The 22,697-nt window shown below is 41.7% G+C and overlaps 1 protein-coding gene across 5 annotated transcripts in view; it reads left to right on the top strand.

Moving 5' to 3' along the window:
* Positions 1-8,998: 8,998 nt before the first annotated feature.
* Positions 8,999-22,697, top strand: part of PRKAR2B (protein kinase cAMP-dependent type II regulatory subunit beta) — a 95,951-nt gene continuing 82,252 nt past the window's right edge. For 3 of the 5 annotated variants that reach the window (XM_050915293.1, XM_050915291.1, XM_050915292.1), the window contains exons 1-2: positions 8,999-9,329; positions 16,108-16,127. In XM_050915293.1, the coding sequence (XP_050771250.1) occupies positions 9,081-9,329; positions 16,108-16,127 (269 nt within the window). In that variant the 5' untranslated portion in view covers positions 8,999-9,080. Of the gene's footprint in view, positions 9,397-16,107; positions 16,128-22,697 lie in introns of all 5 variants that reach the window. The other 2 variants (XM_050915289.1, XM_050915290.1) reach the window with 1 other exon arrangement.

The raw sequence follows: 22,697 nt of genomic DNA, 5'->3' as shown, positions 1-22,697 counted from the left end.
CATACTTTCTTTGATGATCCATAAGTCTACATTAAATATCCACAGTCTTAACTTACTGCAAGTCAACTAAGTTAAGATACTTATATTGCATTCGTAGAGTGATTAATATGATGGGGTCTTTATGTTCTGCCAAAATAGAAACAGTAATGTCATATACAGACATATATGTATGCGTGTGTATTTATTTATACATGCACAAACATATACGAGAGAGAGATAGAAAGACAGTCTTTCTGTTCCAGAATTTGTAAAGGTCATTACTTTTAGATTATTTTTTAATCAAATGCACGTTTACAAGTTCTTATAAACAAACCATCCTGAGACAAACTGGAGACTTGGCACTCCAGTGCACAGCTCTGAAGCATCCATATTTGTCCTTTAAGGTCTGCTGGTTTGAATTAAGGTTCTTCTCTCAAACATAGCTCTTCCAACTACAGGCACACATCTTCCCTCACAGACGAGGCAATACCTGAACCCCTCTTGTCTGATGCCTTTAACACACAAAAGTGTCTGTCATACAGCCCAGCGTGTCTACCTACCCAACCCAAGCTGTGTGTAGGTGTGCAGAGACACCCAAATTGAGAAAGAAACACATCCTTCATTAGGGTCAGAATGGTATTGTTACTCACTAATGCTATTCTCACTTTTCACCAGGATGAAGGTCTGCAGGAACATTACCACTGCATTAAGGCTCAAACCCAGGAAAATACTTCAGCTGGTGCTTATGTGTCCTCTTTAACCAATACTTACACAGATGCTTTATTCCTCCTGCCAAGAATAAATACTAATTTCTTCAAGAAAATAATGAGTAACAATTAAATCTATCAGGAAAAAAAAAAACAACCCAAAACCCAAACAAAAAACTCAACAGTTAACATCCACTGAAAAAGTTGCCTCTTCGCTAGGAGGAGACATTACTTAGAACCACAGACTCCACAGCTCTGAGCCACTCCTTTGGGAAATCAGCTCCCAAGAAACCTAAGATAATTCTCATAATAGATTTGTTTGGAGGAACATTGGCAGTGAATGAGCAATGCAAGGCATGGAATTGTAGTGTTGTTCTCCGTCTGACAGCTATTTCTACTCCTTTGCTCCCTGTTTTTGCCACACAGCAGATGATCTGAGGATTTCAGATCTAAGCTCAGGACTAGTAAGAGGAGGAGAGGGTTTGCAGGGAGAAAGTTCATTTTTCAAAAATCATCAGATTCCCCAGCTCCCTCAAGGAAAATGAAAAGCAAAACTATCCGTTCACTGTAGCTCTTTTGCATTTAAATAATACCCAAGCATCCACAGTGGTGACTGTAGGTTTTTAAAAGCATATTTGTATTATGATTTTCTCACTATTACTTCATATTTCATAAGATCTAAGAACTACTGCATCATTTGGGATATTTGTGTGTTCCTCTAGAGACATGAAACAGTCTGACTTCCCAAGAGAAGATGTTGAGCCATTTCTGATAAGCAAGACCAATACTACTCTTTGCCTTAAAGGGGCTAGAAGGAACGACTAGACTATCTAGACTGATATCCTTCATCACTTAGATCATTCAGTATAAGCCTCTTCTGCTGAGCGTAACAACAACTGCTTAGATAAAGGCTGTGAACTCTCCCAGTCTTTTCACCTCAAGGCATTTCCTTCAGCTTATGAATAATTCCTGTGTCTCTTTTCTGTACATCTCCTATTTTTCCATATTCTTTTGAACATATGAACACCAAAACTGCAGGCCAAACACTTTTACTGGTCTCAAGAGTGGTTTACAAAGGGACGATCTCCCATTCCTATTTTCAGTTTCCCTCTTGAAACAACCAAGAATCTCATTAGCCCCTTTCTCTACAGAATTATACTGGGAATTCAAGTCGAGCTGTTTTTCCATTTTGATCCCTAAACCCTTTTAGAAGCACTGCTTTCCAAGATAAAGTCCTTTCATTCTGTAGAAACATCTTGCACTTTCTTCTGAAGTCAATGACTTAATATGTAGCTGTGTAAAGAAAGATTTTATTTAAATGGACAAGTTATCCAGACCACTCCACACTTTCCTGAGCTCACTGGTATCACCATTCTGACTGGGTTTTGTGTCATCTGGAAATTATATCAGCAACATTTATACTTGCTCCCAAGTGATTGCAGGAGGTGTTGAATAGAAGCAGCCTACTGTCAATTCCTGGGGAACTTCTCCATCTGATGATGATTTTCTGTTGTCAGCTACTTGGAGAGATGTCTCTGTTGTTAGCCATTTAACAGGTTGTGTTGACAGTGTACAATGCCATTTTTATAAACAGAGTAGGACATCATATGAAATAAGATCCTCAAAATAGCCAGTCTACTACATCTACACTGTTATTTTATCTTATTACTTTTAAAATGAGAAGATTTACTTTCTATGGCAAATTCAGCACTCACTATATTGACTTTAAAAATTCTAGTCAAATTTTCTGAAATTACAGGTGATTGTGCGTTCCCAAATTGAGGCACATAAAGAGGACTGATTTTCTAAGAGAGGGTATCCAGTAGTTTCTGAGTATCAAGGACTACAAATAGATTTCAATGGAAATCAACAGCTGTTCATTCACTGAATAATAACAGTTATATGCAGAGTCATGAAGCTCGTACTTCCTGGAAAGTCCAGTTTTGGGTTAAGAAGGACTAGGGTGAGTGGAAAAGTAAGGGACTTGAGGTCAGAAGATGTGATACTCTGCAATTCTTCTGACCATATTATCTCAGTAAATGAGGTTGGTTGAAGACGGTTTCACGACCAATGTAAGCCAACCTCAATTTGAATTGCTGATGAAAGGATAGTCTGATACTATGCCTCCTGAGCCATGATTTCTGCTCTCTTTTCCCTGTCAGCATGATAATTCATCTCAGCTCTATCAGGCATTTAATTTGACTGACTACATAGCCCTACAAGTGCTAAAAAGGTGATACAAGGGAGACGAAAGAAACGCTTGTTCAAGGGTTAGCAGGGTGCCCTTTTGGTGGGAGGAAACTGCTCAAACCTTATATCAGGTTAAACTGATTGTGAATTGGTACTGAAAATGGCAGGGGTTATTTCATTGACAATGCTTCACCACTATTCTGTTTCCTGAGGTGGATTCCTTCCATCCCAAGTTTTGAACTTGGCCTTTCTGCCTCCTCAGGGAAAACTCTCATTGGCATAAATAAGAATTTTACTTGAGTTTGTAAATGGCTACTTGGTTCTTTCCATTCTAGATTTACGTTAGGCAGGGGAAGAGTTAAGTGTTTTGAATCCACAGAACAATAAGCATGGGCAGAGCAAAGGGTATGAGATGGAGAACAGGAGACTCAAGTGAAGGAAGAGTCACGAGGAATGTGTTCAAATTTGATCCATGAATTTACAGGCACTAGTTTCTTACATTGTTGACAGAACTGAACATTTTTCTGATAAATAGATTTGGGTTTGGTAATGGATTTGGTAAAACAATAATAGTGACATATCATTCTAGTGAGAAGAATAGAAAAGCAGGAAACTATGGATCTGCACAGCTGCAAGTTTTGTTATTGCTGAAAAAATCTATGGCTGAATGATTGCCATTAAAAACTGTTAGTAAGAAAATTCTGTGAGCAAGATTTGCCTAGTAAGCCAGCATGAGCTGAGAGGTTAAAAAAAAGTCAATATATGTGACATTTTAAAGGTATTTTGGAAGATCAGAAATTGGTACGTGATTATTCCTACGAACTGTGGTTGTTCAAAACTTACAAACCAGCTATTGCTTGATCAAGAGCCAGCAAGGAAAAACATTGCCATATAGCTAAAGAGATTTTGAAGTAAACACAAAACATGAAGGGATTTGCAGGTTGCTTGTCAGCAGCAGCTTTTAATCATGCAGTATGCAAAGTGTGTCTGCATTTAAAATTCAAAAGCCAGGACAAAAGATTTAAGATAATACAAACCAAAAATCTTTAAAACACGGGAAATACAGAGAGTAACATCTCCCACACCCAGATGTCAGTCTTTTCCTACTACACTGCAATAGGTATAGGGCCAGGTTTTGTCCTGTGTTTTCTCCAGTACAATATGAACTCTCTTTCCATTGAGAGCCACCGTTGGGAGTTGCTAGGTTGCCAATTTAGGAGAGAGATTAATACAGATGAAGAGATCAGGGTCTCTTCTTTCTGGGTTAGCTGTGCAGCTGGTCCAAGCAGACAATAATAGTCCCTCTTGCCTCCAAGAAGATAACCAAGAGGGGGTTTTAAAAGCCTGTACTCCATTAGTGTGCTTGCTAAAGTTACTTTCCACTTGAGAGAAAAGGCTTTACTCAGTCTTACGACGTTAAGTGCACACATCTGCCCCCTCTGTATGACATGTATTACCATTGCAGAGCTTAGCCAGGGTTAAGCAGAAGATGGATGTTTGAGAGAATGCCTTTGGAAGGACTGGAGAAGGATGTTCCTATCAGGCAAAAAGTTGAAAGCTGGCAGACGAAAGGCTTGCAGTTTGTTGGATGGACTTTGTTAGCTCAAGTTTACTAAATTTACTAAATTTGCATTTACCCTGGTAAAGACGAGGCTTGAAAGTCTGTCGCTCCTTCCTTCTGCACTCTGTTTGTTGTCCTCTACATGATCAGAAAAGATCTCATTCTCCGATCTCTGACAGAAGCAGTCCCAACCACTGTCTGAAGCATGCTGTCTGGAATTGTCACGTGGGAGACACAGTGCTTGCTATTTCTCAGCTCCCAGCTGTAATCTCCTAGTTTTTCACAGCCTCGAACCAGGTGAAGGGACAGATTGACATGCAAAGCTGGTAAGCAGTGTGTTATGAAGAGTGCATGTGTTGGCTGGGAGGAAAGGAGACAACACAAGTCTTTACGTCTTTTTCTTGGTAATTGTGAGGGGAATGTTCTGCCCAATCCCTTTTCAGTACAGAAGGATTTTTGAAGGTTTTATATTCTCTTTCATTTCAAGACGATGTTCCTAGCTGAACTAGAATGACACACAAAAATTAGTAGCAACTAATAAAACTCATCGGAGAGGTGTGAACTGATACTCTCATTACCTAACTGTTCACTCTGCTAGACGTAACATGTTTTGGGACAGCTGTCCTCCTTACAAGGATTTAAAAGCAATTTAAATGTCAATGCAAGCTCCTTGGAACAGAAAGTATCTAAGGAAACCAGATGACACCAACTTGAATGACAAAGTTCACTCCCATCCTTTGAGATACACCAAAACTCCAGATAAGTCTCACTAGACATAAATGTTTCGGGCTGTTTTGAAAATTTTAGAAAAGAATCATTCTTCAGAGTGCCACCACTTAGGGATCTCCTATTGAAATTATCCCAGTTTTGCATACAAACATCAAAGACTGGCTCTTGAGGATGTCCTCAGAGAAGCAATCTCCTGTCACGTCTGGGGGGATGGGAGGCTCTGGCAAGCTCGGGAAGTCCTTGATTAGGTGGCAAACGACACTATGCTGCTGGTAAATTCCTAGAATAAGAGAGTGCTGTGTTGGGTTTGGGTAGTGGGGGAGGGGCTACAGGGGTGGCTCCTGTCAGAAGGTGCTAGAAGCTTCCCCGGCTCCAAACTCGGACCCACCTCTGGCCAAGGCTGAGCCAATCAGCAATGGTGGTTGCGCCTCTGTGATAACATATTTAAGAAGGGGAAAAAGACTGCTGGGGAGAGAGTAAGATGGAGGAAGAAGATGGAAGTAAGATGGAAGAAAGAAGAAGAAGAAAGAGAAGAGGAGGAGGAAGAAGAAGAAAGAAGGCTACAGTAAAAAAGGAGCAGGGGAGGAAAAAGAAGATGGGAGAAGAAGAGGAGCTACAGTGAGGAGAGGAGTGGGATGTGAAAGAAACAACCATGCAGACACCGAGGCCAGTGAAGAAGGAGAGGGAGGAGGTGTGTCGGAGCAGAGATTCCCCTGCAGCCCATGGTGAGACGGCAGGCTGTCCCCCTGCAGCCCATGGAGGTTAACGGTGGAGCAGAGATTCCCCTGCAGCCCGTGGAGGACCCCACGCCGGAGGAGGTGGATGGGTGCGGAGAAGGCCGTGACTCTGTGGGAAAGCCCACGCTGGAGCAGTTTATGCAGGACTGCAGTGCGTGGAAAGGACTCACATTGGAGAAGCTCATGGCGGGCTGACCCCCGTGGGAGGGACCCCATGCTGGACCAGGGGAAGAGTGTGAGGAGTCCTGCCCTGGAGGAGAAAAGAGCAGCAGAGACAACATGTGATGAACTGACCACAAGTCCCATTCCCGCCCCCCTGCGCCGCTGGTGGGGAGAAGGTAGAGGTATTGGGAGCAAAGCTGAGCCTGGGAAGAAGGGAGGGGCGGGGGGAAGGTGTGTTGCTAAGATATGGTTCTATTTCTCATCATCCTACTCTGATTTGGTTGTTAAGAAATTAAATTGGTTTATTTTTCCCCAAAATCAAGTCTGTTTTGCCTGGGACCATAAATGGTGAGTGATCCCTCCCTGTCCTTGTCTTGACCCACGAGCTTTTTGCTGTATTTTCTCCTCCCCATCCCGCTGGGGGGGAGGAGTGAGCGAATGGCTGCGTGGTGCTTTGTTGCCAGCTGGGCTTAAACCACGACAAGTGCCTTGTCTGGCTAAGAGAAAACCTCAGGGACGACAATCCTTTTAGTCCTGGAAGACTCCAGTAAATGGAATATTGTGTGCTCACAGAACAGCTAGTGCCTGGAAGGCACCAATTACCAACACTTCCCTTCCTGGAGGTTTCCTCAGAGCTCAGGCATCTCTCAACCTGGTCACAAACAGATCAGCCCTCTCAGTGGTGTGAGAAGGCTTTTAAGCTCCTAAACTTGCACATGAGCCAATCTGGCATTTCTAGCTAAACCACCCTCTAGAATGACTAAGGTATGCACCTGCCTGTAACGTACACGTCAGCTCTCCCGCTGCACTGCATTCTTGGCCATTGTAATGTACGTGGCTACATGCTACACCGGCAGTGCTTTGTAAAGGCAGCTGTGGTAGGGCATGCCAGCACTGGGGCACGGCATGAAGTGTGGGTGTGCTGGATATGCTGTTAGGCCCCCCAGGACACTGCAGCAATTCTTAGAGCCTGCTGGTGGAGCAATCTTCTGCAGCCCAGAGAGCATTCGTGGTCTGCCCCCAGAGGACTTGGCTTGACCTTGATGATGTTCCTCAGGCTGGACAGTGCTAAACATCAGTGAATTTCACTTCAAGTACGTACTTCATAATGGCTAGCTGTAGGCTTTTTCTGCAGAGAGAAATGAAGCCACAAGATGATGTTCAAAGGTATTCCACAACTCTATCGGCAGAGGTGTCTCTTGCCTGCTACAGGGCAGCATTATCACCCACGCATGCATGGATCACTCATTTCACTAATTTGCCTGGTCTATAACACTTTGAAGATGCAACTTGTGAACCAAGCTCCATTTGAAAATGCATACACAGGGAGCATTGGGATCCACTTGGAAACTAATTCAATTAAAAATGGCTTTGAGATCCAGATCTGCGTGAAAAGCATCATAGGGATTGCTGTATTTTGTTGTCATGTTACTTTCTTGGAGTCAGGTCTTTCAGTAGCTTGCTACTACAAACTTGAATTTTGACCACTTATCTTACCCTAAGCCCTAATGAAGTATATTTCAAGGCAATTTGAGTAATCCTGAATGTTTAGTGAAATCAATTATCAAACAGCCAAGTAGACCCAACCTTAGACTTTTTAGCAGTTCATTTGCTTGGTGCATAAAAATAAGACTCTAACAGATATTTCCGAAACCCCAAAACGTTGGCCAAATGTTCAGAGGTGATTACGAATCAGGGGGTGATGCAGTTTTCATGCATTCCAAGGATCTCACTGTCAAGAAGTGTTTAGTAATGCCTTATGAAAAACATGGCACCCATAATTGCCACTTACTTACTTAAAACATTTAAGCTTCCTGGTGATGACAAGCAGCACCTACTTATGACTGTGCTAAGTAGTCTCTGCAGCATGACTTGGAAGAGCGTCTATGCTGAGCATTGGCAGTTGGCAATGTTTAAATTTTACTTTTTTTCTTTTTTTTAACAATTGTTTCTTTCTCCAGCTAAATTTTTCATGGACCTTAGACAACCAGCTGACAAACAGGATGCGTTTTCTAGCACCACATCACCCCTCTCATCCTAAATAATATAGATGAATATAAATAGATAGCATATCTATGTATATGAATGATGCGGGGAATATCTTTAAGGTAGTACATGGCCGTGAAAAAGCACAGTAGGAATTAGCTATGAAATACTACATCCACTGTGGTCCTTCACTGAGCAGGGACATGTCCGCTCATTAGGAATCCCCGCCGATCACCAACGCGGATGCCTGGATCCACCACAGGGGAAAGGCACCCGAAGCCTAGGGGACCCCGGCAGCCACGGGGAGCCGGGGAAACGGGAGGCCGCGGTGCCCGGAGGCGGCGGCCCGGCGAGGCAGTGCCCCGGCAGGGGAAGGGGGCGTGAGGAGAGCCCATCGCGGCGGGAGCGTGAGGACAGCGCAGCGGGAAGCCTCGGGGGGGGGGGGGTTAACAGCACCCCGGCCAGCTGCGAGGGCTACCTGCCCGCCCCCGAGGGGTCCTCCGCCCCGCCGGGGGTCCGTGGCGAGGGGGCAGGCAGGCATGCCGGCCGGCCGCCCTCCCTCCCCTCCTCCTCCGTGCCTGCCTGCCTGCCTGCCTGCCTGCCTCCCTCCGGCGGCGCGGGCGGGGGCGCGCTGCGGGCCGCAGTCCCCGGCGGGAGGTTGTCATGGTTTCCCGGGTCACATGTGTGCGAGGTTCCCCCGGCGAGGGGGAGGAGGCGGCGGGGGCGGGGAGGCTTCAGTCACGGACGGGGCTGCCGCTGCCGCCGCCGCGCCAAGCGTGGGGCGAAGCGGAGCGAGACGCTGCGGCCGCTGCCCCCCGCGGTTCCGCCCCCCCGCCCGCTCCCACCTGCGCCGCCGCCGCCCGCCCCTTTCCCGTTGCCCACGGGCGATCCGCCGGGCGCGCCTCGTCCCCGAGCTGCGGACCTCCGGCCCCGTCCGCGGGCTCTTCCCCCCTCCTCCTCCTCCTCCTCCTCCTCTCCCCTTCCCCTCTCCCTCCCCCGCCAGGCTGCGCCCCCCCGGCCGGCCCCGGCATGAGCATCTCCATCCCGGCGGGGCTGACGGAGCTGCTGCAGGGCTTCACGGTGGAGGTGCTGCGGAGCCAGCCCGGGGACCTGCTGGAGTTCGCCCTCCAGTACTTTGGGCGCCTCAAGGAGGAGGCGGCGGCGGCCAAGGCGGCGGCGGCGGAGAAGGAGGCGAGCGGCCGCAAGGCGGGCACCCCCGCGCCCGGCCATGACAGGGGCAGCCAGCCGCCGCGCCGGGCCCCCCCCGACGCCCGCGGGGTCAACTTCGCCGAGGAGCCCATGCAGACCGACTCCGAGAGCGGCGAGGAGGAGGAGCGGTTCCCGGGTAAGGGCCCCCCGCCTCGCCCGGCCCCGGGGGGAAGGAGCGAGCCGGCCGGGCAGGGCGGGGGCGGCTCCCTCAGCTGCCCGGGCTCAGGTGGGCCGCTGGGGAGGGGAAGGGAAATGAAGTGAAGGGGGCTCCCGCTTCAGCGGCCTCACGGCGGTGTGAGGGGCGGGCAGCGGGGCGGGGGGTGGGCCGCGCACAGGCCCCAGCCCCGGTGGTCGTGGGTCGTGCGGGGGTGACTGCGGGGCCGGTGAGCGGCGGGGAGCCGGCGACGTTGGCCTCGGCGACGGAGTGTGAATGGGACGAGGCGGCCTCCGCGGCTGCACCGTGGGCAGCTCCCCCGCTTGCGTCGACGCCAAACAACGGAGCCCGCGGGAGGTTTCCCGTCTCCCGCTGCAAACTTTAACCTCCCGGGCTTCTCCCTTTTGTTTAGCAGTGCTGGATGTTGGGCATACAGGTATCACCAGAGTCTGCAGCTGTATGGCTTACAGCGTATGGGCCTGTAATATTCCTAAGAGAAGATCTATGCATTTCCTTTTTATAAGAGCACAAGAGAGCAAATCTACATTTTGTAATTAGTCCAATGGTATGTCTACCTTAGAAAACACCTCTCATGGGCATGTAAGTGTATTTATGCACTTGATTAAGCGTTTTACATAGATGTACTTATATGTGCTTCAAAAAGTAGAGCACAATTTAAAACATAATTTCTTCTTGAAAGCCAGGGTGAAATTTTCTGCATGGTAAAAGGGCCTATGGAGCAAGCGTAGCTGTGAAGACGGCAAAGAACGTATGCGGTATCTTTGTGTTTGAGGGCAACACCTATCTGCACGCAGCTAATGATACCTTATCTTTGTGTGGCTGACAGGCTTTATTTAGAGACGATGTCAATCCATCCGCTGGTCTGATTTATGGGATGAGTAGTAGCTCTCTCTGAAGGGTGTGTAGCGCTTCATCTTTGTGTTGTGAGCAGGCTAACCGAAGGGTCAGTCAGTATGGTTAGATGCTGAGAGGTCAGTCAATAAGATTAGGCGGAGAAGAGAAAGCGTCCAAGCATCTTTATTGTCAGCTTATTTTTTTTGAGAACAGCTTGAAATTGAAGTATATCTCATCAGATCATTGAAGCATTCATCCCTCCAGGTCATGCTGGAGGTAGATTGGCTTAGCAGAGTACAGAAGCCAGCTGTTTGCTAGATGAATATCAGTGCAGTTTTAAAAATAACATCTTATGTGCATTTTATCAGGAAAAAGTGTAGATGTTTAAGAACTGGGTAAGTTTTCTAAATGCTTTATGTTATACCGTAAGACAGTCGCCATTCTTTTCATCTGTTCTTTGCAGCTATACCATGTGTATTTAATGGGAATTTGAATCTGTCAATCAGGTTCCGCAGATTTATGTGGTAATTTTGAACTGTAACGCTGACTATGTGAGATTAGTAAAATTCTGGAAATTTGCTGTCTTTGAAAACTGAAATGGTGATAATGTGGAAGAACAAAATTATTATCTTAATTCACTAACACTAGATGTGCTTTTCAAACATGAATTATTATAACACTAGACAGACTCATTGGTGAATGGAGAACTGGAATGTTGTATGGAGGGAAGTGCAGAGATGTAGTTTGATTTATTAGCATGTATGTGTTATATATGTAAAACTTTGCAGGGTGTTTTAAGAAGCTTTCTAAGCTTTTCTAATGAATACCTGTAACCAAGATTCTCTTGATACTCTTTTTGTTGTGATCGTGAAGATGGAAAGCCATTATTGTCAATATTCTCATTAAGGGACATGCTAGAATGACATAGTTTAATTGATTTACGCATTTGACAAAAACCCTTTAAAATATCACATTTTTAAGCCTAATATATTTTGAAAGTTTAAGTGTATTATGGCTTGTAATTTCTGTCAGTTGGAATAATTGATAATTAAAAGTAACAAAAATGGAACTATTCGTAAAACCATGTGGAAGGTGAATAATAAGTAAGTTATAGTAAATGATTACTAATGGTGTGCTTGTGTATGTGTGCATTGTGCAGGAGTGTGTATTTTAAATTCAAATTTTATGTCTGCCCTGAATATGTATTCTTTTAAGGTAACGTAACAATGCATCCACTCAGCCTTTTGTTAATAACTGGAGGCATAAAGGCTTGTATTCAAATCATTGTTTAATGGGTTTAAATACCAATTTAAAAGCATATTTATTTTGTGCTTTTGCTTTCTGTTTCTATAAGTAGCAATTCTTGAACTTAAGTTGGGGGGGATTTTTTTTTCTTTTCATTTTTTTTCTTTTGCCTTTATGAATAAACAAACTGCTTCTGTGTAGTCAATTTGTCCTGTTTGTATACTGCTTTCATACAAGAGAGGAAAACAAATTGGAAAAGTTTATAAGCAAATGCAAAATAAAAATCTCTGGGAAGGAGCTCAGACCTGGTGGTGGTATCTTTTCTTTGTTAAAGCAGTACATTTGAAATGTCAAGCTGACAGTATTCCTTAATTAATTCAAACAGGACGTTGTTGAGAGCTCCTTGTAAATGCCATTGTCTCCAACCTTCCCCCTCCCCCCCCCAGTACATGTTTCTAAATACCTACAAGCACTGCAGTTGAACTCTGTCAGTATTAGTTTTGTCCTTGAAATGCATTTTGGAAGGTACATCAGCATTATCCTGTTTCAGAAATGACAAGCTGAGGCATAAGCTGTCTTTAAAAGAAAAAAAGAAAAAAACCTATACTCAGGATTAGGAGTCATATGTGTACCATGAATTAAACTCTGTTCAGGTCCTCTGCTGTGTCCGTTACATCAGTTGCAGAAATCAGATAAAGATAAAAGCAGTTACCTTGTCTGGAGGGAGAACTTCATCCTATTGGTGTTGTAGTTCTGGATTGGCACCTGGAGTTAAGGTGACCCCTGAAATGACATTCTTTGGGTTCAAAGCATTTAGATTATCCCCTTCTGAACACACAGCTTAATTTGGGAATGATTTTTAGGCCTTCTAGTTGTTTCTTTTTTTTTTTTTTTTTTAATATATTAAGTTGTCCTACATGGATGTATTAGCGTTAATCAGTGACGACAACTAATTCGTACTAATGTTAATAGCAATTAGTAAATTGAATAGGACATATACATAAAAATGAGCCCCTTTTTAGCAAATTCCTCCAACTTTTTGCAGGTTTGCAGTGCATATTAAAATTTATTATACTGTGTCTGCAAAACTTGAAAATGCTCAGTAAGTTATTTGTTCTTTTACAAACGACTATACTTTTCTCCTTACTTTACCACTCACATGTCGATGTGCAACTTATTTTGATGGGTAATAACCCATGTCATTTGTAACAGCTGTTTTAAAATATTTGCCATGGCTAAAAATTTGTATTTCATCTAGCCTTAATATGAATTAGTAGAGATGTTTTTAGAGGTAACATTGCTGTTCTTTAAACTCAAAAATTGCAATGCTATATGTACCATTTGGCGTCATGTAGCCTCTGTTTACTTCGTTTTTCTTTTGTTTTACTTTGGTTTGTTTTGGTGTTTTTTCTCATATAGTGATGTATTTTAACGGGAAAATACTACAGCTGTCCCTCTCCTCCCCCGTGTGCTTCTGTTGGTGTGTTAGTTGCTTTGAGTTCCTTCCTTGAAAACTTGAGCTAGAAAATGCAAGTATATATCTCGGCTTTACCCACTGATTATGCTCAAATAATATGAGATCACTGCTTAGGTAAAACATACGTATTCTAGCTTACAATATCAATGTTAAAGGCATGTCTTTATTTTAGTTCCTTTATTAGTCTGAATTGCTTTACATACATATTGTTCATACAAATTTTGAAATAATAGGTACATTGTAGAAACCAGATGCCCTGGTTTCAGCTGGGGTAGAGTTAATTTTCTTCCTATTAGCTGGTATAGTGTTATGTTTTGCATTTAGGATGAGAATAATGTTGATAACACGCTGATGTTTTTGGTTGTTGCTAAGTAGTGTTTATACTAAGTCAAGGATTTTTCAGCTTCTCATGCCCAGCCAGCAAGAAGGCTGGAGGGGCACAAGAAGCTGGGAGGGGACACAGCCAGGACAGCTGACCCAAACTGGCCAAAGGGATATTCCATACCATATGACATCATGCCCAGTATATAAACTGGGGGGACCTGGCCGGGAGGGGCGGATCGCTGCTCGGGAACTAACTGGGCATCGGTCAGTGAGTGGTGAGCAATTGCATTGTGCATCACTTGTTTTGTCTATTCTAATTCTTTTAGTATTATTATTGTCATTTTATTAATATTATTATTATTATTTTCTTCCTTTCTGTCCTATTAAACTGTATCTCAACCCATGAGTTTTTTGGGTTTGTTTTTTTTTTTTCCAATTCTCTCCCCCATCCCACTGGGTGAGGGGAGTAACCAAGCGGCTGCATGGTGCTTAGTTGCCAGCTGGGGTTAAACCATGACACCAGAGCATCGGAGAAAACTGTGCTCACAACCACATCCATTCCAGCTTTGTGATGATAAATGGTACTTCATCAGTTCTGTTAAACTTACTTACGGTTTTCTTCCTGAAATTAAACAAAACCAGAAAGCACTGAACAGTTTGTAACCTTCCTGCAGGTCTGTCGTGCGATGATAATGGGTAGATTAGAGCAGTGGAAGGGGTCAATAAGAGCAAGGAGGCAATATAAAAATATGTAGGTTGTAGTAGGATATCATTAAATCAGGGACCATGTAGAAAAACATATGAATTTCTTAAAAATGTGTATATTTAAATTAAAATCTTGGTTATGATGGGCTGAAAGCTTTACTATCTAATAGGTGCTTAGCTAACTTTAGGAATGAAGTTTTAATAATTTCTGCAGTCGCTCATCTGAAATATAAAAAGAAATGAAGCATTTTTTGTATGGTTATAAGGACAAACCTAATCAGACCCAGGCTGGAGCAGCCTCACTGTGGATGCAACTTAGGAAAGAGAAGTTTCCAGTTACAGGCAAGTCCCTTGAGAGCATGTGAGCATGGCATTGTTGGTGCACTCCTTGGCAAGGCTTTAGGCTATATCTCCTTGCGCTTTTCTGGACTGTGTCTGCTGTGATTCAGAGCACAGTGTGTGTAAGAGACCGTTCAGGATGGGTGTTTGGGAAGAAGACAGCTTCTGGGAGGGAAAAGAATTTTAGCCGCATGGATGGGTGCATTACTGGTTCAGTGGGCCTTGGTGGTCAGGGGATGGCTACTGGCTGCTCTTATCTGGTAGTATATGCAGTCACAAAACCACAAAGCTTTCAGTCCTTGCTGTAAATCTTGAGAATAGTAGAGCTTTTTGAAATAATGGTTTTCGGTATTTTTGACAGGAGCAAACTAAAATATTTTCTTTCTGTTAACAGTTATTTTAGAAAGCAAACCTGAGCAAATTGGCAGTTTAGTCTTTTTTTCTTTTTAATTCCTTAATCTGACCCAGATGTTTTATTCAGGTTGGGAGAATTGCAGTCCAAAAACTTAGTTTGATGAAATTATAAGCAACTAGAAATGTGAACTTGTAATGGATAGCATTTAGTACTCTTTGTAGTAAGGAGTACGGTTCCCTCTTCAACGTGCAGATACTTGTGATTGTAGATGAAAAGCATACTTTTGCTATAACCACTTTTTTTTTTTTTTTAAAAGTATGCTTGTATTAAGAATTTAGTTGAAATCATAGCAGCCTCCACTCAAAAGTATAGATGTATCCCTGTGCAAAACAAAAGCCTGCATGAGTGAAGGTGTCTCTGCTGGCTATTATTTTGTTAAAGTTTGTCTCTGTGCATTTAAGAGAAGCAGGAGAAAATTCCAAAGACCTAAGGACAGAAAAGTAGTAGAGCTATACCAAAACCATTTGAATTTATCTCCAGCTTCTTTTTCCTCTAAAGAAACAACTTGAAACTGATTTTGGCTGACTGCTCAGCTCAGAAAAAGAGAACAGCATTAATTCAGTAAGCGTATGAAGACATAAAATTTTGTTGGCATGAGTTTATAATGATTGCATTATGAATGATGAGGTATAAACAGTGTCAGTACTAACATTTGCACACCACCACTCTGTTTCTTGCACGTATCTTTTATGTTTTAAAGGAAAACTGGCTTCCTCAAGAATGCTCTAGGAGTTTTGTGTCACTTGCTGACTTTGGTTCAGTTTCCCAAAGAAACCTTCCATTTTTTATTCCCTGTGTTTACTCCTGTTTATGCATTTACATTAATGGAAAAACAATTACTTTTTTTTTTTTAGTGAACAGAATAAAGTGTATCTGTAGACACTAAGAAAGTGCCTGTATTTAGAATGTACTCCTATTGAAGTTATAAACAACAACATAATGGCTTAGCATTTGTAACCTGCACACAGGTGCTTCATTCATCTGTCAGTAAGTTAAGCTTGGTTTAATACATATATATGTCAGGGTTTATCCCCAGTCTGTTATGCAAAAGTATTGCATTCTGTTCTCTGGTTCTGTCCAGTGAGAAGCCTGAGTCTGAGGGAAATCTATCTTAAATAGTCAAATCTCTGCACACTTATTGGCCTTAGCTGCTCCTGTAAATCTGGAACATATGGTTTGGAAATCACATATTTAGGTCACAAGGTACAGATTAATCAAGGTACGGGCTGCTGCCCTGCTTCTGGTTTTCCAATATCAAAGATGACCTCTAGATTGGGAAATTTCATTTGTTGGGACAGTAATGAAAGAAACAAGAAGGCAAGGTGGAAGGCAGGACGTAGAGGCAGAAAAGGAGTCAGTGTGTGGTAAGGAAAATACAAAGGTAAAAGCAAGAGGAAGGAGGAGGGACAGAACTGAAGTAAGGGGAGTAAGATAAAAGAATAGAGAGCACATGTGAGAAAGAGAGCATTAAATTCTCTGCTCTTATTTTCTCTACCCAGATATAGCTGCTCTCCTCATGTATATGTCCCAAATTTATGTCCTGAATTTTCTATTGAAATTCTGTTTGGCTTATAAATGTATTTCAGAAGAGCATAAATGCAAACTTAAACTAAAATTAGTGGTCAATGCGTTGTATGAATGTGAACGTGGTCATCTGATGCTGAGAGATCTTTTATATATTTTGACATGATCATCTGTCATATTACCATGTCTGGAGACGCATAACACTTATATTCTAATGAGCATGTATTCTAAGGAAAGTTTCAACTCGAGTTTTTCATGGAGAATTCAGATTGTTCTCAATCATTTTCTGTTTCAAAAAATAACAGTAGTGGTTATCATCAAGAAAGTCAATAGGCATGTGGGTACAGCTGCAGTCTTCATAGAGAGTTAAGATGGTTTTGGTGCTGATGGAAAAATGAGATATTGAATAGTATATAACAAACACTTTGTGAAATACCCCTTTCTTTAGTGCTTAATAAAAATCACAGTGGTTATGTCACCAACTATTATTTTAATGGGAATGCCTTAAAGTCATGCTATTCCCTCTCCAGGTTTGAGCTCTTCTTTTGAGCTTCAAGTGAGCATAATTATAGAGAAGTTCTGTGCTTTAAAAACGTGAGTGATTTTTAAAAATTGAATGAAGGAGGGAGAAAGCTTTGAGAAAGAGAGCCATTTAAAATGGCTCAGTATTCTCTGCTGCTGGAATAGGTCTTGACATAAATGAATTAGAAGAAAAAGAGGTGATCTTACTAGGGATGATACGTTTATCACAGTCTTTTTTATATTATAGGTTGTTATATGGATGTGGGTGCATAAAAGATGAAGTCCATGTGCGCGTGAGTTACTACGTGCTGGGTAGATCTCTTAAAAGAAGTATGCACATCTATAAGCAGATATTATTACCATAAACATCCATCAGTTATGGTAATGTTTGAAAGCAGTCTTATGAGAATTCTAAAGGAAATACATACTTCACACACACCCCGCCCCCCCCCCCCCCCCCCCCCCCCCCTTTCTTTGGGATATTGGATGACGACAGAGATAGCTCTAGATAGCTTTATGTAGAGGTTTTATACTGAAAACCCTTATCCTTTCAGGGAACCATTTCAGGCTAACCCTTTCATTTGCTGGGTAGGAATGATAACCTGTTTACTTCATGGAACTGAACAGGTTGTTCTTACTGTGTATTTTGATCATAACAAGTAATTACAAACTTCATTTTTTATTTAATCTTTTTCTTTACAGAATACATTTTTGTTCTGTAGTTCAGTTTTCAGTCATAGTACTAGACAAGATGTTGTTGAAGAGGGTGAAGTTCGGCTTTGAGTGTCCTTTGTTTTCTCTTTATTTTTTACTTTTCTAATTGACTGGTGTTATTACATTTTTCCTTGAAGAAAGGTTTCATGTTTCTCAATTCAAATTTTTAAATGAAAAATAGAAGAGCTCTATTTCAAGTTTTTGTGCATTTGGTGATAAAAATAGCAGAAGTGCTCACACAGTATTTCTATTCGCAGTCTCTAGGCAGTGTAATACATGAATCCAGATTTAAATTGATACAGCAAGTAACCTAGAAGACATACAGTTTTGGCACTGCATCAAAAAGATGATGTTAATCAAATGTCCAGTGCCTCATTCAGCATTTTAAATGTTACCATGTCACACAAAAAAGTGTGAGATCTGAAATGAAGGGGAATGTAGACAGGCAAGGGTATCTGAAGTGCATGGGAGTAAAATGCAGGTTGTAGGCACAAGGTATCCACAGAGTGGACTGAACAACAGCCATATGGCAGTTTGCCATCCTTTCTATAAAAGGCATCCTTTTAGCATTGCTGCTCAGAAAAGTAATTTACGGACCACAGATAAAATGAGGAAATGATGAGGAATGAAACAATACAAAAAATCCAAATTTTAATTTAGTCAGCCTTGCCTTATTGTACTATAACACTCTGGATAATGGAAGGTAGAGTGGTAAAAAACATACTGTAACAACAGAAAGTGTTTTTCACTTGTATGTTTGCCTCTTAAATTGCTCTGCTTAGTGATATTAATATTAAAAAAAAGTCATCAGAGCAAGAATTTGAAGCTGAGAGCTTGAGCAGGTAAAAGCTGATAATGAGAATAGCTTTCTTACACATACTGTTCCAGTTATTTGGCTAAAGTGGTTTTTGTAAAGCTGGGCTAAAAGGGCCGATTAGTAAATATTATGAAGACTTCCTTAATGGAGGGACTAGAAAATTGCTGTATAAAATAGATTTTGAAAGGAGGAGAAGTAACATGATCTTTCCTGCTCAGAGTTGTTCCAGATACCATCCTGCTTGTATAAAGATCTTTATAACAGCATCAACCCCTTCTGAATCTCTGTGATGCAGATGTAAAATGTGTTTTTATAAATAGTGATAGTCTCTTCGTAGTATAACTTTTTATCAGACGTGTCTATTGTAAAACATACCAGACAGGAAGAAAAGAAATCCTTTCCCAACACCGGAAAGAAAGCATTCCTTGCAAGGCCTCAATATAGACTATAAATAAAAGATGTACAGAATCCTCAGTGTTGGGATGAATACAAGCTGGAACTAAATGTAAACATTCAGACTTGCTAGCCTGAGAGCACAGGCTGAAAGGTTTGGTGGGTTTTCCCATTCTGATTTTAATGATAGATTTGTAATGCTAGTGTGAAAAACAAAATCCGTTGCCATGAGTTATAAGGCATTTGTAACTGTTGCAGGGTATGGATTAACTTGAACTCAAGCTGTCCATGACAGCATTGTTGTGACCTTTTTTTGGATGACCCTACAAATGAGTATATATTGTCACTGCACTGATCTGGTCCTTCTAATTTGTTTCCCATTACTTTCACCACCGAACTTGTTGCATTTTAGATCCTCTCTCTGAAGCTGTAACACTTCTTTTCATTGATGCTTAAGGAACTCCATTGTTAGGCCAGTAATTGCCTTTGGTAAAAAGTGCAGACTAATGTCACAAGTCCTTGAAATAGGTGTTGATCAAGAAATTTTTAAGTTTTGCTTTTTAAGCAAATTTTCTTTTGCAAATGAATGTCTACAAGCTAGTAAGTATGTTTAAACACTCTTTCTCAATTAACAATGGTTAAGAGTTTTAATGACAAAAACTTTGTCTAATGGAGAGCTGGGATTGTCCTGAGATTTCTTGTTCTCTTCCAAAACAATGTTTGTGATACTCATCGCACTTACAGTCAGAAACAATTAAGATGTGTACTACAGATATATGTTAAAATTTTCTTAAGGCTTTGAAGACAATGTTTTCTACCATTCTAATAAAACCATTTTTTCATCGTGAATGACTTTTGAAAAATGTAGGTTCTCAATAACAGATGCTACTAAACATTAGAGGGACAGATTTTTTTTTTTCCGGTTATGCCTAATTTCTATTGAAATTGAGGAGCTGGGATCCAGTACCTTTACAGATCTACCTCTTCATGAGTCTATTTAGTACTAGACCCAGTCATCATTTTATCTTTAGTTCTGGGGTTTTTTTTTCCTGTTTTTAATGTGTAGTGTTTTCTCTTTCCAGCCATTTCGTTCAATACCTTTGAGTAACGTTCAGACATCTTTCTCTAAAAGCCATCTTTTAGCTGATAATTTATCTGTCTCTCTTGGTTTTTAATAGGTACTCAAAACATGAGAAACTCTGATCTAGCCTTCACCACTACATTATTTAAGCATTTGTGAGGTAATTTAAATATAGAGTTAACAGCCTGCCTTCCTTCCTTCCTGTTGCCTCAACCTACAGGAAATATTTAATGGCTAATGCACGTATAAAAAATTGGTCTGAAGGTAGGTAGATGGTTATTTATTCTTAGATACTACTGACTTCAATTCCTGGTAAAAATTTATCTGCAGTATTTATCTGCGTGGCTCCCTTGCTGATCTGTCAGTTTTGTCCTACTGGAAGGTAGCTGCTGCTGGCAGTTGAGGTGGGAGTAGATGTAGGTTCATTTCCATTATCCACCTTGCAAAAAGAAGTAATTTGTTCTTCTGGTTTTGCTTTCTTAGGAACACTAATAAAATGGAGTCCCTGTTTTCAGTAGGCACTAGTTTGCTGTCTGTCTGGAATATATTGTCATATGAACATGGCCCATCTGTAATTATATCAGGTTATGGCCTCAAAAAATTGGAAAAGGAACAGAAACAATTTCATGCTTTCTCTAAGTCCATCCTTCAAATCATTGCATTCAGCACAGATACAGGCTTTGGGATGTATAAGGAGATTGGGAAGTTTTGGGATCTTGGGAAGTCTCAGTCGAAGAACAGTTTGAGCTTGTGAGAGAAAGGTGTGCTTTCCATGCAAACATGTAGGCATTTGTCCTCTTCTCTGACTTTATTTTTGGGGAGTTGTAGGAGTGTGGCGCAGCCTCTAAAGTTTCTTGACGTGAACTTCTGTAAATACTGCTAGAAAGACCTGACTTCCATGCTACTGCCAAAATTCGATGCCATTGATCCATTTCCACCAGAGGGTTTTCCTGGGGAGGTTATATGGAGCATAAGAGTAAAGCGATGAGTTGCAACCTACTTCTTCCATCTCAGCTATCTTTGTTTTGCTAAAGGATCTTTCTTGTGCACTGGACTTAAAAAAAAAAAACAAACAAAAAAAACCCAAAAAACAAAACCACAACAAAACCAAATGGTAGGAAGAGACAGTAAAAGACAGTCATAGCATTTCTGGTTTTCACCTTCTGTTGCTGTTAAGAGTGTATTGAGTGTTTTGTTTTCCTTCTTTTGCTTTTTGCAACATGCAAAATTAAGAAGGTTGCTTGACCTGCTGTTTATACAGAAGCTCAATCAGTGGCTAACATCCATTTCCTTTGTTTTGAGATAAAGGCTTATTTGCAGTTCTGCTTGACAGTAATGGAAGATAAATCACAGCAATGTGTGCGATCACACCTCTCAGTTGAAAGGAGGCAGGTTGATATTGACAATTCTAGCATGACACTCACTGTCTTCGTAGCTGTAACACCAGATAATGAAAGACAATCTGGGAATGAACTGAAGTAAGGTGCATGTATAGGCCTTTTAGAAGAAGAGGCAAGTTTTCTTGGATCCAGATCACTGTAGTGATCTTGGTATCAGCCTGTATCTCATTGGGTGCTTACTGGAACATACTTTTTTATGTTAGAAAAGTGTTTTTACATCTAATTCTGGAAGAATTCTGCCACTATAGCATCTGAATCCTTGACAGAATCAAAACAAAGCATGCAAATGAGCTTCAGAAAGAAATGTCCTTAAATCTTACAGGTTAAGGAGCCTGTTAGTGCTTCTTCCTAATAAAGCAGGCCGTTTGTTACCTCTTCTGGCTTGGAGGTGACAAACCCAGGGTCCCTTTTTGGGGAGCTGGTCCGTGGTCCAGCTCTGGGGCGGGAGCTGTCCGGGCGGGCAGTGCTAGAGGCGCCTGCTGGCGGGTTGGGCACCAGCAGCGCCTCGTGCCACTGGGATGGGGAAATTCAACCATTGAGCAAAATCATTTTTGTTCTTCTCACGTGACTAGAGTTTTCTGTACTTTCTAAGATGTGTTTTACTTCAGGGGAAGGAGTTATCATTCGTGGCTGTGGTAGAAGTCAGTACATTGCAATCCGATGTCTCACCTTCAACATTTATTCCAAGTTCTTCTTCAGTGGAATGATTTCTTTTTGAAGTTTTGATGTTTCACTTGCTGAAGCTGTTACGCAGTTGCTTGTGAAGAACTAATAAAACTGACTATACAGCACTGAACATACAAACTGGTGCATGCCTCTGTTGTTTCTTTAAATCATAGTGTGAAGTTATTCCAGCACTCTGGTTGATTGGTATATGTTAGTTCAGTTGGGGTAAAACCAAAACATGTTTTATGGCCTGCAAGAGCCAGTTGGTGTATGACATAGATATGTGTACAGATATGTGTGATATGTGTATCATACCCTTGCAACATTTAGTTTTATTCAGGAAGCGCATTACTAAAGGTACATTACAGTATTCAGATAGGGGCAGCATGTGAGTGCCAGGTTCAGAGCAATCTAGTACTGATGTTCAGAGGTGTCTAGTACTGATTAGCTGGGTGGTGGGCCAATGAAGCAGACCAATACTGAATTTATGTGACCTTTCCTTCATGGTAGATACTAGTTTGGTATCAGATGCTAATTTTCACAAATTAGCAGTAACTTCTTTCCTTTGAGGCTTTCTTCATTGTTAAATTTAATTGAAATTGTGCATCAAGTTCAGAAGCTAGTAAGAACAAGCAGATGGATAATGTAGTGGTATGAACCTCCATGAACCAAGGCAAAAGAAATCAAGCAGGAAGTAGTTTTCTTGAAATGAGGTAGTTATCAATGACAGCAATTAATAGCAACAGAGCATGCAATAGCCCTTATTAATTGCCTTTTTTTTTTTTTTTTTTTTTTTTTTTTTTTTT

The sequence above is a fragment of the Gymnogyps californianus genome, chromosome 1 (assembly GCF_018139145.2).
Source record: "Gymnogyps californianus isolate 813 chromosome 1, ASM1813914v2, whole genome shotgun sequence".
Lineage (NCBI taxonomy): Eukaryota > Metazoa > Chordata > Aves > Accipitriformes > Cathartidae > Gymnogyps > Gymnogyps californianus.
The sequence above is the reverse complement of the archived record's forward strand: the minus strand, read 5'-3'. Positions and strand labels throughout refer to the sequence as shown.